This window comes from Clarias gariepinus, chromosome 12 (genome assembly GCF_024256425.1).
Source record: "Clarias gariepinus isolate MV-2021 ecotype Netherlands chromosome 12, CGAR_prim_01v2, whole genome shotgun sequence".
NCBI lineage: Eukaryota > Metazoa > Chordata > Actinopteri > Siluriformes > Clariidae > Clarias > Clarias gariepinus.
In genome coordinates, this window is record NC_071111.1 from 23,959,940 (window position 1) to 23,976,275 (window position 16,336).

At 41.4% G+C, this 16,336-nt stretch overlaps 1 protein-coding gene across 1 annotated transcript in view; it reads left to right on the plus strand.

Moving 5' to 3' along the window:
• Positions 1 to 4,945: 4,945 nt before the first annotated feature.
• The window catches only part of ptprb (protein tyrosine phosphatase receptor type b), a 39,192-nt gene continuing 27,801 nt past the window's right edge, over positions 4,946 to 16,336 (plus strand). The window contains exons 1-5 of the mRNA XM_053508380.1: positions 4,946 to 5,526; positions 6,453 to 6,720; positions 12,997 to 13,263; positions 14,001 to 14,261; positions 15,399 to 15,668. Coding sequence (XP_053364355.1) covers positions 5,473 to 5,526; positions 6,453 to 6,720; positions 12,997 to 13,263; positions 14,001 to 14,261; positions 15,399 to 15,668 — 1,120 coding nt within the window. The 5' untranslated portion in view covers positions 4,946 to 5,472. The remainder of the gene's footprint in view (positions 5,527 to 6,452; positions 6,721 to 12,996; positions 13,264 to 14,000; positions 14,262 to 15,398; positions 15,669 to 16,336) is intronic.

Genomic DNA, 16,336 nt, shown 5'->3' on the forward strand with positions numbered 1-16,336 from the left:
CCTTGTCTCCAAGTTCCACTGAAGAGGTGCGATGATCCGGGAAGCGGGGATGACAGGCACGGGATCCGCCCGGGGAAGGTCTTCGTCATGTTGTCTCGAAAGTGCGTCGGCCTTGGTGTTTTTGGACCCCGGGCGGTACGATAGGTGGAAATCGTACTGTTCGAAAAATAGAGCCCACCGTGCCTGTCGTGGATTCAGTTGTCTTAAGTTCCTGATGGTGATGAGGTTCTGATGGTCGGTCCAGACGATGAACGGCTCACTGGCGCCCTGGAGCCAGTGACGCCATTCCTCCAAGGCCCACTTTATGCCCAGCAGTTCGCGGTCCCCTACCCCGTATCGCTGCTGAGTGGGGTTGAATTTTTTGGAGAAGAAACCACACGGGTGCAGTTTCTGGTCTGGACCTCGTTGAGAGAGAACAGCGCCGGCGCCCACATCCGACGCGTCCACCTCCACAACGAAAGGTTGGTTGGCGTCTGGGTGGAGAAGGATGGGAGCGGTGGTGAAACGATGACACAGATCTTGGATGGCGGAGATGGCAGCAGGTGTAAGGCGAAACGGGTGAAGCGAGGGCCTGGTCAAAGCAGTTAATGGTGCTGCAACTGTACTGTAGCCCCGGATGAAGCGACGATAGAAGTTCGCAAACCCCAGAAAACGTTGAAGCTGTTTGAGGGTCCTGGGTAGGGGCCAGTGACGCACAGCTTCGAGCTTCTGAGGATCCATGGCCACACCCTGGGGCGAGATGACAAAACCCAGGAACGTGGTGGAGTGCTCGTGGAAAGCACATTTTTCCAGCTTGCAGTACAGTTGGTGAGCGAGCAATCTCTTAAGAACCGCCCGAACATGTTGGATGTGCTCCTGGAGGTTATGGGAATAAATGAGGATATCGTCTAGGTAGACGAACACCCATCGGCCCAGCATGTCTCTGAGGACGTCATTAATAAATTGTTGGAAGGCCGAGGGTGCGTTGCAGAGTCCAAAGGGTATGACCAGGCTCTCGTAGTGTCCAGTGGGTGTGATGAACGCCGTCTTCCACTCATCGCCCTCTCTGATACGCACCAAGTTGTAGGCGCTCCGGAGGTCCAACTTCGTGAAAATGGTGGCACCAGAGAGGGCGTCCAGGGCAGAGTTGGTGAGTGGCAGCGGATGTCGGTTCTTTATTGTGATCTTGTTTAGCCCCCGATAGTCGACACATGGGCGAAGTTCGCCCCCTTTCTTCTTCACGAAGAAAAACCCCGCGGCGGCTGGTGAGGAGGAGGGCCGGATGGTACCGTGGCGCAGGGCGTTGGCGACGTACTCCTCCATAGCCTGGGTCTCGGTGGTCGATAGAGAGTAGAGATGGCCGCGGGGGGGGGCGGAGCCTGGCTGAAGTTCAATCGCCAGGTCGTATGGGCGATGAGGTGGTAGGTGAGTGGCTCTTTTTTTGCAGAATACTTCAGCCAGGTCTCGATACTCAGGTGGAATGGCGTCGGTGTCGACGTCGGGGACCTCGGACTCCTTGGAACACGTCCCAGCCGGTGCCCGGAGGCAGAGCTCGGTGCAGGTCGGCCCCCACTGAAGGATCCGGTTCTGTGCCCATGAGATGAGAGGGTCGTGCTGCAGTAACCAGGGATAACCGAGGATGACCGGAGGTGATGAGATAGGTGTGAGGAAAAACTGTAGCTGTTCGTGATGCTGATCGATGATGAAAGAGAGAAGTTGGGTCTGGTGAGTGATGGGGCTAGATGACAGGGGCCGACCGTCGACGGAGGTGATGTGAAGCGGCTGGGATAACGCCTCGATCTTTACCCCCATTTCTTTGGCATACGTGGAGTCAATGAAGTTCCCCGCGGCACCGGAATCGATGAACGCGGTACTTCGGACCCGTTTGTGGCCAAATTGGAGGGTTACCTGAACCGTGAGACACGAAGTGGTGGTGTGGGGGGTGGTGGAGAGGTGGATGGCGCCCGGTGAGTCTCTCCCCTTGTTCACCGGGGCTGCGCGTTTCCCGGGCGTAGCGGACAGATTGCCCGGTGATGGGCCGCTGACCCACAATAGGCGCACAGACCTTCTCGGAACCGGCGTTCTCGTTCTGTCACGGTTAGGGAGGCGCGTCCTAATTGCATGGGTTCCCCGGCTCCGGTGTTAACCACGGCAGGAGGTGGAGATCCGACAGGTTCAGTGATGGCGGGAGTGAAGGTGGTGGATGGTCGAGGTGACGTGTAGGCGTGGATTGGAGCAGGTGGCAGGGTCCTCGGGGCTGGCTTCGGACGAGAGAGGAGGCGCTGGTCGATGCGGAGGGCGAGTTGGATTAGCCCTTCCAGGGTGGCGGGGAGTTCTCGTCCGGCCAGTTCATCCTTGATGCGTGAAGCCAGTCCCTCGTAGTAGGATGTCCGGAGCGCGGCGTCTCCCCAGGCTGTCTGTACTGCGAGGGTGCGGAATTCGGCAGTATAGCGACTCACGGACAATCCTCCCTGCCGCAGGTGGTAGAGCTTTGTGTCGGTCTCCACCTCGCCCGCAGGATGTTCAAAGGTGAGTCTGAGCTGGCTGGTGAATTCGTTGTATGAATGGGCGGTATCGGTGTCTGCTCGAAGCACTGCCGTGGCCCACTCAGCTGCCTGCCCGGACAACAACGATACGAGAAGAGCAATGCGAAGCCGATCGGTGGAGTACTTGGTGGCGTTGAACTCAAACACTAGATCTAATGCTGTCAAGAACACATTACATCTTCCGTCCGTGCCGTCCCATTTATCTGGTAGAGCTAGAAAGACATCTGAAGGGGGGGGAGGCGGCGCGGCGGCCGCCGCGGCGGGTGGCCGGCTCGTCGCGTCAGCAACAGCCGCGCGGAGATCCGCGTTCTCCCGCCGGAGCTCCGCCACCTCGCGGCGCAAGGCCGCGACGTCTTGGACGCTCTGACGCAGAGTAGCGAGCTCTCCGGTTAGCTGATTGATGAGCGCGGCATGCTGATCCACCACACCGCAGAGGCGCGCATGCTCCGCTGGGTTCACCGCGGAAGGCTCAGTCATTCTGTCAAGAACTAACCTGAGATGACCAGAAGACGTAGCTTTAGCGGTTAGCCCTGTGTAGCGTGACTGGTAAACCCAAACGCGGAGTGACACGAATAGGCAGGATAATCACGCAGTTAGTCTAAGGACTCTCACGATTGGGGAGCAAGGGAAAGACACAATCTAACCCGCGTCCTATAAATACACACTCAGCAAGAAAGCGAAACCAAAAAGGTGAGTACTCACAGTTAGATGACCGCAAACGAGGCAACATCGGGCAACTCAATGACTGAGCGTTGTACTGTGGTTTGTTTACTCCTTTTATACTTCCTGGTTTGCGACCGCCTTACTTCCGGGTCCTAGTGACGGTCGCGGCTTGAGTGTGCATGACAATTATGTGTTTTACAAAACCAAAAAACTTTCCTATTTGTTTTATCATTTAAATTTTGGATTTTTTTGTTAATAAAGCTACATTAAAGGTCTCATCTCCAATGCTCCTCCAATGTTTTATTGTTCCTCATTTATTTCACTTCTCCTCTAAACATCCTGTTTTAGGGTCTATGTACAGTAAATGAGCCACTTCTGAGCCGCGCCCGACTGTAGAATTGCAGAGCTGAGCAACAGATGAACTGTGGGAGGTGATCTTCTTTTGTGAGGTCACATCAGGGAGAAAATCGAATTATATTGTTCAAGCCCTGGCAGTAAATAAATAGAAAAAGGTTTTTGTAGATGTAACCAAACGTTTAAAATGATTAATAAGCAAATATTGCTAATTAGGATTTTTTTAAAATACTATATATATATATATATATATATATATATATATATATACTCATTCAAGCTTAGTAACTAATTTGTTTCATGAGGGCAGTTTATCCCAATCTGTCCGCCCCCTGGTGCAGGGAACATGCCGAACTCCACACAAAAGGTCATCTGATATTAGATTCAAACCCGCGATAATGGAGCAGTGAGGCAGTAACACTACCCAATGTGTCTTGTTTTGTCTGATGCGAAGCCATAAACTAATCTTTAATTATAACTTGCTGCTGCTTAGTTATGATATTTCTTTATCCAGACATTTATAAGGGGTGAAACTTTAATTGAATACATCTGGCTTGGATTTTTCACTTATTAACAAATTAAATTGAGAAGTTTTAAAAAAGAATGTTAAATCTTAATTTAAACTATAAAGTGTATTGAAACGAAATGGCGGTCTTTACCTCTTTATCTCATTTACAAGGTTACTTTGGAACTTAGGCTAGACCCAGTCAAAGACTGTACTTCTTCTACTGCTTTTAATTAAATTCTTTTATTCATTCTGTTAATTACTTATTTTAATTAAATGTGTTATATTTTTGTTTTATTTTAATTTTTTAAATTATTCAAGGTTTTTCTTTTTATTTTCATGTCTCTTCAAAAAAAAAAAAAAACTTTTTTATGCATTATGTAAAGCACTTTGAATTGGCTTGCCTACTAAGTTCCCATTACTTAATTCAGATAAGTGAAAAAAGTGACATAAGCACATTTCAGTAGTGATTACTCATTTCATTTAATCATTTCCACTCTTAGGCGTCAGTCACTGCTGAGATCAACTGCTCACACCTAACGTTTTGTTCTATGTTACAGAACTTCCTGTCTGTTTCTGTTCAATTTCCCCACTCTCTATTTAAATATTTGCCAGATCACAAAATGCAACTCTGAACGTAAGGAATTTCAGCTCAGGACTTAAACCTGAGATATCTTTCTAGAGACTTGCTTTTATCACCAGAATTTTTCAATTTAGAAAAACAAAAAGTCATTAGGGGAAAAAAAGGAAAGTCCTTTAAACTATATCAACAAAGTATTTAATGGTATATAATAGAAGGAAGTAAAGTGAACTGGCCATGGAGCTGCTTCAACCTGAGTGGTGTATATGATGTAAAAATCAGTGTGGCGTTAACAGCCCGGCTGCTCTGTGGGGTATACAGGAAGGAAAAGGGGTGGGCTGCCTAAAAGGGTTCGAACAACAATAGCAGCTCTTGGCTTAACATTTGTCAGAGATCTAAAAACAGGCAGAAATAAAAACCTTAGTCCTGGATTTATATTAAAGACATGTGGTTCTGAAAGAAACCTGAAAGAAGTTTCGGATTTTAGAAGAGAGGTATCCTGAGATATCTGACAGACTTCGCCTTCCATCACTGTCATTGTTTTGCTTGGTCACTGAATTTGAACTTCAGACCGATCCTGATTGAGGAAATCCGCCAGAGACTGAATGGTTTGCTCGCACGCATTCTTGACCAGCGCTGGCCCATGAGTGTCAGAGGCTCAGACGCAGGCCCGAGTGGATCTCATGAACTTTGGGGAAAAATCTGTTTTAGACGAATATAGCCAACGCATGGGGAGCCTACATTTCCAATCTTTTTCAAATCCTTTGGATTATCTTTTCAAGCGTCTCTTCAAATTGAAGTTCTATTTATTAACGAAAATCATCTAATAACCTGATAAATCAAAAATGCTGAAGCCTGAAGCTGTTTCTGTAGCCATCTGGGTAGCATGTGGAGTTATGGTGAGTAAAATCAAATCTAAAATCCTAAAAAGATTTTGTTGTACTTTATATAATAAGCCAATATATTATAATTGTGCTAAAAATGAGAAATTTCTGGAAATTGCAAAAAAAAAAAAAAAAAAAAAGATTTTACCTTTTTAAATCCCAAATTTTCTTTTAGCATGCAAGTTCGCTTAATTAAAAATGAAATGCCGTCCAAATTACCAGCCAAAAACTGTAAAGGTATAACATGAACATCATGAAGACGTATTGCAAAATAGTTATAACACATTCAAATTCTTTCAATTTAACTAATAACTTTTACAAAGTTCATATTGGAAGAAGATTGATGATGATGATGAAGCTAAATATTTATGCTTTAATGCTTTAAAGCTGCTTTGGACCAATATTATTATACGAACAAATGACTTTTTGTTTATGTAAAGATCATTTGTGTCAATGTTAAAAGTGCAATGCCAATAATATCGAATTACACTGATTACACGATGTTGATGCTGATGCTTCAACATGCATCCATGTTGAAGATGAATGTTTTTGTTAAAAATGCTATTTGAACCAACAAATGTAACTTAATTAAGTAAAGATGATGATCAAGTCATAGTTGTATGCATTGTTTAAATTGTACATTTATATCCAGACTTTCTATTTCTATGTAAAATTTATTTCTTGAATTAAACGATGATGATGATGATGATGATGATGATCAAGCTACAGTTTTACACGCTTTTATTAAAATTATATCCAGAATTTATATAAACTTATATAAACTATGTAAACTTGCTTCACTAAAATGTCCAATGTTAAAAGTTCTAGATAAATTCTAAATTAAATCTATTAAATGAAATGAAATTAAATTGAATTGAATTGGATGATGATAATGATTTCAAATAATTGCATTTTATTCATTTCTTTATGTACTGATTCAGGGTGTGTTGCTGGCGGAAACTCAGCAATGTAGCATTAGCGACCTCAAGGACATCGAAATCCTCACTGATTCTATTGAGTTTGCATTGAACATCTCAGATGTGGAATGTCAATTTGGAGTGAATGTTTCAGAAAGGCCCGAGAACTCGACACACTGTGATCAAGATCAAGAAATGACCAAATGTAAACTTGTGAATTTGGAACCAGGAACATGGTACCACCTGACTATTACAACACAGACAGATCAATACAACGTTTCCCTGGCAACAAGTAAGTGATGTGGTTTCTGTGACTTGTGTGACTTGTGTGACTTGTTTGTATATGTTTGTGTGAGTTTGTACACACTTACTGTATGGACGTGCCTAGATGCTTATAATGAAAAATAACATCACCTTTAATTCCAATAAGTTTTATGACAGAATTCTATGTCTTACAGTTTGTCCACATCTGTGTGTAAAAGAAAAAAAATCTTGCTATATTTTGTTAGAAACTGATCATTTCTGTAAAATGTTATAAGCATTAATATTTCAGACATAAAAGGTAAACAAGAATATATGTACTGTATATAGTGCACCAAAAAAGGAGAACTACCTCTTATATAGTCAGCGACCTATTTCAAGCTTTTTTTAAATTCTTTTTCGTTTTCTTGTTTTCATGAAAATTCAAAATCCAGTATCTTTACTGTATATAACATTTTATAATACATACAGTATAAATACAGGGATCTCACGAAAGACTGCTGACTTGACAGTTCTCTAGAAGATGATCATAGACACGCTTCACAAGAAAAGGGAAACATGTGGTGGGAAAATATACACACGCAAGAGGGATGTCAGAAGCTTTTAGAAAAATTTCCAGAGCAAAGGCAGCTCGAGATCTTGGGAGAGCTTTATAAGGGGAAGTGATGCTGGAACCAGTGCATCAAAAGGGAACACATCACCACGCACAGAGGGAAATGCAGGAAAATTTGCTGCAACAGTTGCATTTCTAGTATCACACCACTTCTGAAACTGGTTTGCTGAACATATTACTGGGCTTGATCTGCCAGGGTTAGGGTTAGGTTTAGGGTTAGGGTTAGGGTTAGGTCAATTCTCCTGACCTGAACACTACAGAGAATCTATGAGCTGTGGTAAGAAGAAGATGAAAAACACCCGACCCAGCAATGCAGATGAGCTGAAGGCTGTAATTTGAGAATTAATTTACACTAAAAGAGCCCCACCTGAGTACTGAACACATAAATAAACATACTTGTCAGAAGTTTGGCGTTTGTGTATTGTACATATTTTGATGATTGAGTTACGAGCATATTCTAATATTTTGAAATACTGGATTTTCGTAAGCTGTGATCATCAAAATTAAAATGAACAAAAAAAAAGTCTTGAAATATATCAAATACATATAATGAATCTAAAATATATGAGAATTTCAGTTTTGGAATTACATTTTATAATACAGCACTCTACAAAAGTTTTACGCACCCTAAGATCCTAGGACTTACAATATATACATACACACACACACACATACACACTGAGTTTTTTCATTTGTGTTGCCCATGTGTTCCCGAGGCAGCTTTGGCTGTGGTGTCCAGCCCGGATGTTAGCGGAGGGAACCTTGGGTGCTGTGGGTTGTGTGGTCGGGCCTCTCTGTGGATCAGAGTTTGGATTGGGATCTCTGGAGTTTTGAGGTCGGGTCAACAACCTTAACCTTGCCTGCTGAGCCCCATGTGTGCCGGGCTGTAATGCTCTGGGTGTTCTGACCAGCATTGACTTTTTTGTTCTGCATTGCTGTGGGATCGGGCCAGGCAGACTGGCCTTTGGTCCTTGCAGGTGTAGATGAGACATGGGCACTCATGAGCATGTCACAGGTTTACTGGTATATAATTGGTAATCAATGTTATTTAATTCACCTGGTGGGGGTGTTAATGTTATGGCTGATCATTACTCTACAGTACATATGGATGGTAAAATGTAGTACATTTTCTCAGCACACCGCAGCCATGATCAGACGGTATGCGTCATGTCTGAAACCCCGGCCTCCCAGGAACTCCTTTAGTGACCCAAACATGTTGAAATGGCTTGGAGTGAGGTCAGGACTATACAGGGATGTGGGAATAACTCCCAGCCGAGTTCCTGTAACGTGCAAGTGGTGCGATGGACAGTATGAAGTCGTGCCTTGTTCTGCAAAAACAAAATGCCTTTGATGATCAAACCAGATTGTTTTGTTTTTTTTCATTAAAGAAAAGCGCCATTAAGGGAGCTACAGAGAGGCAAGTGGTTTAGCAGTCCAATCATATACTGTATATTCTTACTGTACTGTAGGTCCTTTATTTGTTGTGACTCATCTACCATTTGTGATGTTCAGGATAAGTTTATATGAAATGCACCCCATTTTAATGTTAAGCCCATTACGCTGTCATCTTTCGTTTTGGTAACTACAGTATACAAATGATGTGCCCATGTGATTTCCCAGTATATATTGTATTGAAAGCTGAGGTTTTGGATGCTGCCAGGAAATATTTCATGATGTATGAGTCAGAAAGATTTACACAGTGTCCTCTGAGACACAATAAAACACTCAATTCAGGCTGTTTTATGAAATGGAAATGTGGTTCTAAGGACTTATTGCTGGAGCTGGATGAACATGTACAGGTTGCAGACAATAATAGGTTATTTTATTATTATTGTAAATTGTGTACTTTTTGGTGTGTTGTGAGAACATCAAAATCAATGATAAACAAAAAAAACCCCGTACAGTAATACGTTTAGAGGCGTATATACTTATGCACTCAGACATGAAACTTAAAAACAATATTAATATTTTTTTTTAAATCAGAAAACGTTAAAAAAAACATTTAATCGTGTGAAATTTAGGGTTATATATATATATGATGTTATATATATATATATATATATATATATATATATAAAATTAAACTTTTTATTAATCTACATTGGGTCAGACATTAGGATTGCTTTTATTTTGTAAAGAATTTTTCAAAAATCTATACGTATAAACCCCTTTGTGTGTGTGTGTGTGTGTGTGTAGGTGACATTGTGTCTGATGTTTGGCTTGGCTCCAGAACAGCAGTCAAACGCAAAGTATTTCCAGACACTTCTGGCCTCTCCTCTCCCCTGCCCTTTCCCACCCCATTGTTCTTGTGTGCTAGAGGAAATGGGAAGGAGGGGTGGACTGCGTTCTGTTTTGATTGGAGGTTTAATCGGGTTCAACAGCACAGCTTTGCTCTTGACCCTCTCACTGATGCCATCATCTAAACCTCTCTGATATTCGTACATTAAAAGGTGCAACACCCAAAGGCTAAAAATAAAATCGCAAAACTTTATCGGTGCAATTTTAAGCCTAAGAATGTAGAAGAACAATCAGCAGGAACGTTCATTCCACTTTGGTGGACGATCGACCAAAGAGCGTTAACTGATTATCGGGAATTCTTAATAATTTTTTTTTTACATAAAATAAAAAATATATATATTAAAATAAATAAATAAAAACCTTTCCAGCTTTTACCACTGTTCACAATGAAAGTCGGAAAGCCGTGTGCACCTGATAAACCCTGCTTTCAGGAAGACCTGCTCATCTGCTTATATGTTTGGTTTCCTTAAATAGCCAGGAATTATTTATGCTCTGCAGGAAAAAATACAGTAACATAAAAAAAGACAGTTATCCCTCACAACAAGTAAAAACTTCCGGGTCATGGCACTCGTGTCCGATGAAAAAACAGAATGGAATGCCAGTGTTTGTTCTGGTTTTCTTTTTTTCCCCCTTTTTTTTTTTAGGTTTATATAGTGCTGTCAATCAATAAAAAAAAATGAATCTAGTTAATCACAGTCAATTGCAATTAATTGCAATTTATACTTATATTATAAACATGCAATGTTGGAATAAAGAAATGCATGACAAACTGGTTAGAGAAAACAACTTACACAGTTTTATAATAACTCAAACCTTAACATTAAAGTCTCTCGAATGGCACCGGCATGCATTGTCTGGATAACGGACCTGGGTAAAGGGCTTGAACCAAAATCGTCAGATCTAGCAGTCACAGTCGCAGCTTACGTTAAAGAAATCACATGACACAGACAGTATACATAACCTGATAATAACAGATTAAAACATGGTTTTGTTTAAAACTCCTCAAATATTTGATACCCAGCAGGAATGTTTTGTCTTAAAAATGTTCTTGTGAGGTTAATTACATCACATACACTAAGACAATGTTGGTATTATGTTGTACTTGAATGTATGACTTTGATTAAATGAAGTTGGAACAACATTGACTACATGACAATGGAATATAGAACAAAAGCCCCTAATACAATGTTGCAAAAACAACTTCAAGACCAAATGAATAGCAATCTGTTGGCCTGAGTCGGACTCGAAATCCGGTCGCTGTGCCGATAGCAATGCTTGTTTACCACTGGAGCACTGGAGAACATGCTGTTGATGCTAAAAAAAAAATAGCACGCATGTAACAACAATACCATGTCTAAGATGCAGTGTGGACGCTGCGCAAACACCATATCACAGTAGAGTGAGTCTGGAGCTAAGATGCTAAGATGGATTTTATTAATCCACCATAAATGCTTTGAATAAAGCTTTAAATTTCATTGTTTTGTGGTTGTCCAGTATTTCAAGATTCAAGATCCAAAGATTTATTAATTCCAAAGGGAAATTGCTTTGTCTTAGTAACAGTTGCTTTTCAGTGTCAATTAAAGTAATGAAATAAACAAGGGAATTAGAATAACTAAAGAATGTATTATGTATTGTGCTAGTAGGAAGGTACAGCATGTATTGTCATGCTGTCATGACTGAATTCACATTGATTGTCCTTAGAAGGGAAAAGGGGAAAAGGAGAGAGTACATACTGCACATTCTGTATAATACAGTTTAAAATATAAGGCCCACTAGTGTTGGGAGAACAAGTAATGTATTAATGTCATATTATAATATTGCATCATTACAGACGGTTTATACTATTTGCAATGCTGTGTTTGCGTCATTCATTTAACATTATCTTAATGTTTTTTCACCAAAGTTATTCATTCCAAGTTGAATCAATAGGGAACGTCCTTATAACCATATTACAACGCTCATCTAACATTAGGGTTCTTGTGGGGTATGGTGGTCTTTCCTGGTGTCCGTAACATTCAGGATTAGTCATCATTCATAGGTTTTATCTGTAACATAAAAAGCTGTTTGTTTTCGTTATTTTTGCTTAGGGAAATAAATACTTGGAGCTACTGTAATGTGAATAGCTAACATATCTTATGGAAGTTCCATCTAAATATACAAAGAAAATGTGTAGCTCATTAATAAAGGGCAATTGCTTTAAATGCATGCCGCATGTACTGTATGACTGTGAGTACTGATATGAATTCAATATTGATTTTTATATTACCTACTTACTTGCATCATTTTAAAAGCAGCGATTTAAAAAGTCAGAACACTGCAGCATTGTTTTGATCAACTCATACAAGTTACTGTGGGTCTGAACGAGTCACCAGGGAGGAAAAGCTGCAAAACAAAGCAAGTGCTCAGTGGTAGCTGATGTCTAGCCTCGGCCTTCGTTGCTAAAAGGTCCTCTTTCCGCTACTCGCTTTCCCACAATGCGCTCTCCATGGGCAGCACAGCATCCAGCCAGGTTTGGCGTTATTTAAATGCCCCGAGAACAATCTTATCTGGGTTGTGCATCAAACACCGGCGTGCTCTTATAGAAAAACCTGTTCAGTCCAGAGCAGCTTTGTGTGATTTTTTTTTCCTCTTCACGGTTATAATTTTTTTTCAAAACTATGAAATATGACATACGGCATTAGGTAAATAAGTATCATCAACAGTAGACAATTGTTTAGGGGGATTGTTGGTTCAGTGGTAGGTCTTTTGCCTGTCATGTGGAAGGCCCAGGTTCGATTCCCAGCCAAAACCCGGCCACTGGATGTAGTGCCGGTCCCAAGCCCAAATACAATGGAAGGGGTTGTGTTGGGGAGGTGTAAACCCATAATGAAACTGTCTCTCATGAAGACCATTCCAGGAAAGCGAGACCAAAACGTACCTCTGCTGCAGAGCAGAAGTTCAGCCTCGGAAATCAATTAATGATGAAGGCTTTACAGATCATAAGTAGCATATTATAGATGTTTCAGCATTGTTTTACAGTGTAGAACAAAATACAACCCAGGAAAGACCCTGAAATTATAAGGTTTGTCCAATATTTTGACTGGTGGTGTATTGGCTTCAGTGAACTATGTTGAATAACTTTTGCATTTCAGCCATTAGCAGACACCAGAGTGATCCAGAGTGACTTACATTTTTATTGCATTATACATCTGAACTGTTGAGGAACAATGCAGGGCCAGTGACAAACAGTGACGCTGGGGTTAGGTTTAGGGTTAGTGTTAGGGTTAGTTGAACCTGGGACCATACCGTAGTCCAATGCCCTTACCACTGAGCGACCCCTGAATAACAGTGAGCATGGCTATGTTACTCAGAAATGCTTGGATCGGAGTAGTTTTTGATTCTGTATTTGTCTCCCAGGACCTTCAGTGGTGCAGAGTGTTCAGGTGGTTAGAGACGTTGAAAGCCTGAGCATGTCCTGGAAGCCCGGCCCAGGGAGAGCAGAGCAATTCCGGATTCTGCTCAGAGACAGCGATCAGAATCTTAGCTCCACCTGGAACGTCACGTTGGACAACACTACAACATCGTACACGATGGACGGCCTGACTCCTGGTCGCGTCTACAACGTGAGCATCATCACCGAGGCGGCAGGGAGACAAAACGCCATGTGGCTGCAGGAACAAACAGGTACATCATGACAAAGCTGGGAGATTCATCCCATAGCTCTTACAAGAGAAAAGGCATTAAGAGAGATGAAACGTCTGAGCTACCTTCATTCTTTCCTTTTGTGTGTGTGCGTGATTGAGTGTGTGAGTGTGTGTGTGTGACCTTTTACACAATGTGTCAGGCAGTTAGGTGAACGCCCTGTCTCTTTTTCCTACTGTGTGAAGGCAAAGCTTGGCCTTCACTCCTCATGTGTTATATCACCCGCTACACCGTGTCAATCATATCTTAACGGTGTTTAACCGCTAACACACACACATATGTACAAAAGCACACACAGAGTAGATTACATCAGTGCTCAAGCTCCAGTTCCTTTCTTTGAGAACGTTCGAAACCAGACTGTAAACATCCTGAAACTATTCAAACAGTACCCCACTTTAGGTACCCTGTGTACCCTGCTAAGTACACTTAAAAGCTTCAATCTGTCAACAGCCGTTTTAATTTCCCTGACGCACATATACAGAAAGGAAACTCAAGGCTATTAGTGCAGAAAGTAAAAGTGATTCAGTTGGTCAGTGTAAGGTTAAAGCTTAAAGAAACCTTCGGAGAGCTTTACTGTACCTCCTCTCTCCACTTGCCTAGAGGTAGAATCTCAGGTTCGTTAAAATATAATTGTCCCCCACATTCCTGATGATATATTCAAATCCAGTTAACCACAATACCTCTACACTATAAACCAATTTGCTCTTCTACTCCTGCAGAACCGAGCATGGTCCTCAATCCACGTATGGAGAGCAAGGGCAGTCAGACGAGCCTCCGGGTCTCTTGGGATCGAGCTCCCGGTCATGTGGACTCTTACCTGGTCCAGCTACAGTCTAATGATTCAGCTGTAAATCAAACTCTGGCCTCGAACACCACACAGGCTCAGTTCGACCATCTGACTCCTGGGAGCAGCTACCAGGCCAGGATCTACACCAGGAGTGGTGATCTCAGCAATCACGTCAATGTGACTGCCACAACAGGTACGTACTGTGTATGATTGGAACTGATACAGTACAGTACGCCTTATTATGAAAAGTCTTATCATGAGTAGCAGGTTTTTGATGAAGCTTAACTTGATTAGGCTGAATTAGTCTTGGGCTTAAATACAAGAATTTAAGATTGATCACATATTTATTCGTCACATATTCATGATTGCATAGTGAATTTCTTTATTCTTCATATATATCCCAGGTTTTTTTGTTAATAGGCTGGGGTCAGCTACTATTTGGTGCCCCTGAAGCAGACAGGGTTAGGGGCCTTGCTGAAGGGACCAACAGTGGTAATGTGGCAGAGCCGGCGCATGTATATACTGTAGCTAATAAAAACAGAGGGAGAAAGCAGACAAGAGGGTTCCTGACATTTTCTAATAATATCAGGCATAGTGCAAAGGTCGACTTCGTCAAGGTACTCTTCTTCAACCAAATAGACGCATACTGAAACCTGCTGTATCAGGGAGCCTAAATATGCAAGTTTGCTCGGGTACGGAGCAATATTACTAATGTGAATGCTGGTCAACCACCTTAACTGTGACAAGGAATGCATGGGGCGGTGGTGGCTCAGTGTGTTAAGTCCCTGCGTCACTGATAAAAAGGTCAATGTTCCGAGCCTCAGCTCCGCCAGATCAACTTCGCCACTGGAACTCCAGGCCAGTAAATGTATTAATTCTAAAGTAATGGTAGTTAAAGTTGTTTGGAGGCGCTGACTGCAAATTTTCGCCTAGTGCAGCAACAGATTCTAGAATCGCCTTATGATTAACAGGAAGAAAGAGGGACAGGAAGCCTGTGGCCACCCAATAAAACGCCTGCCCATGAATGACTTTGATACTGTCAGGATTTAAACACAGAATTTCCCAAGGTTTGGTCGCTCCACCCAAAAATCTTTGTTCTGTTTGGGTTTTGAAAGGGAACTGACACATTAACAGAAATAAAACATGCCTCGGTTCCATTATGTTATCAGCGTTAATCACCCAAGAGAAGAAAGGAGGCCATTTACTTCCACTCATGTAGAGAAATCTTTCATGCGGTGCTTATAGAGTGCGGTTTCATTCTGACGTCATTCTGACGCACTGTCTGTCTGTCTGGGCGTCTCACTGTGTGTGTCTGTCTCGTTATCCTCAGCTCCAGGCGAAGTCTCTCAGCTAAAGATGGAGAAACCTGCTGAGTACGGCGAGGTGGTGATTAGCTGGCTGCCCCCTGTAGGACACTGGGAGCAGTACAGCGTGGCGCTCCACAACGGCAGCCAGACACTGTTTAACACATCCCTGGGTAAAACTGAAAGACGGTTCAGGTTCCCGGGGTTAAAACTTCATCCTGGCAGAGTTTATAAAGCAGCAGTGAGTGTGGAGAACATGGGGCAGACCAGCACCGTCTACTGCCCCGCAGAAATAGGTAGTCCATTTTATTTGATTGTTTTACTGTCTAGTAATTTATTAAATCCTTAAAACCTACTGTAATATTCCACCATGGACATGATGAGCCACTGAGAACTGTTTAGATTTTATCAAAAGTATAAAATAAGGAATAGATTAGAATAAAAATTGGATTAATACTTGTGATATAAACTGCATTTTTAAAAAAATATAAAAAAAAATATTTTTTTTATCTGAAAACTATTTTTAATTTTTGTGTGTTATATGGAGGTTTATATGTTGGTATAGATTTTATTAATAAAATCTCTTGCATTGTGAAGCACTTTAAGCTACATAATAATAATAATAATAATAATGATAATACTACTACTACTACTACTACTACTAATAATAATAATAATAATTCATACTTCATACTTTATATTGATAGTATAATGTGATATAATATAATATAATATAATATAATATAATATAATATAATATAATAGTACTTACATATTTGTTACTATTATATGAGTTGATCAAAGACATAAAAATTAAAATAAAATTAAAATATTGTTTTAGGACTATGTTTTAGGATTATAATATAAAATATAAATTGTTTATAATTGTAATCGATTTTATATAAATACAATATATAAATAAGTAAAAAAAAAAGTAAAAAAACAAATAAATAAATATGTTTTT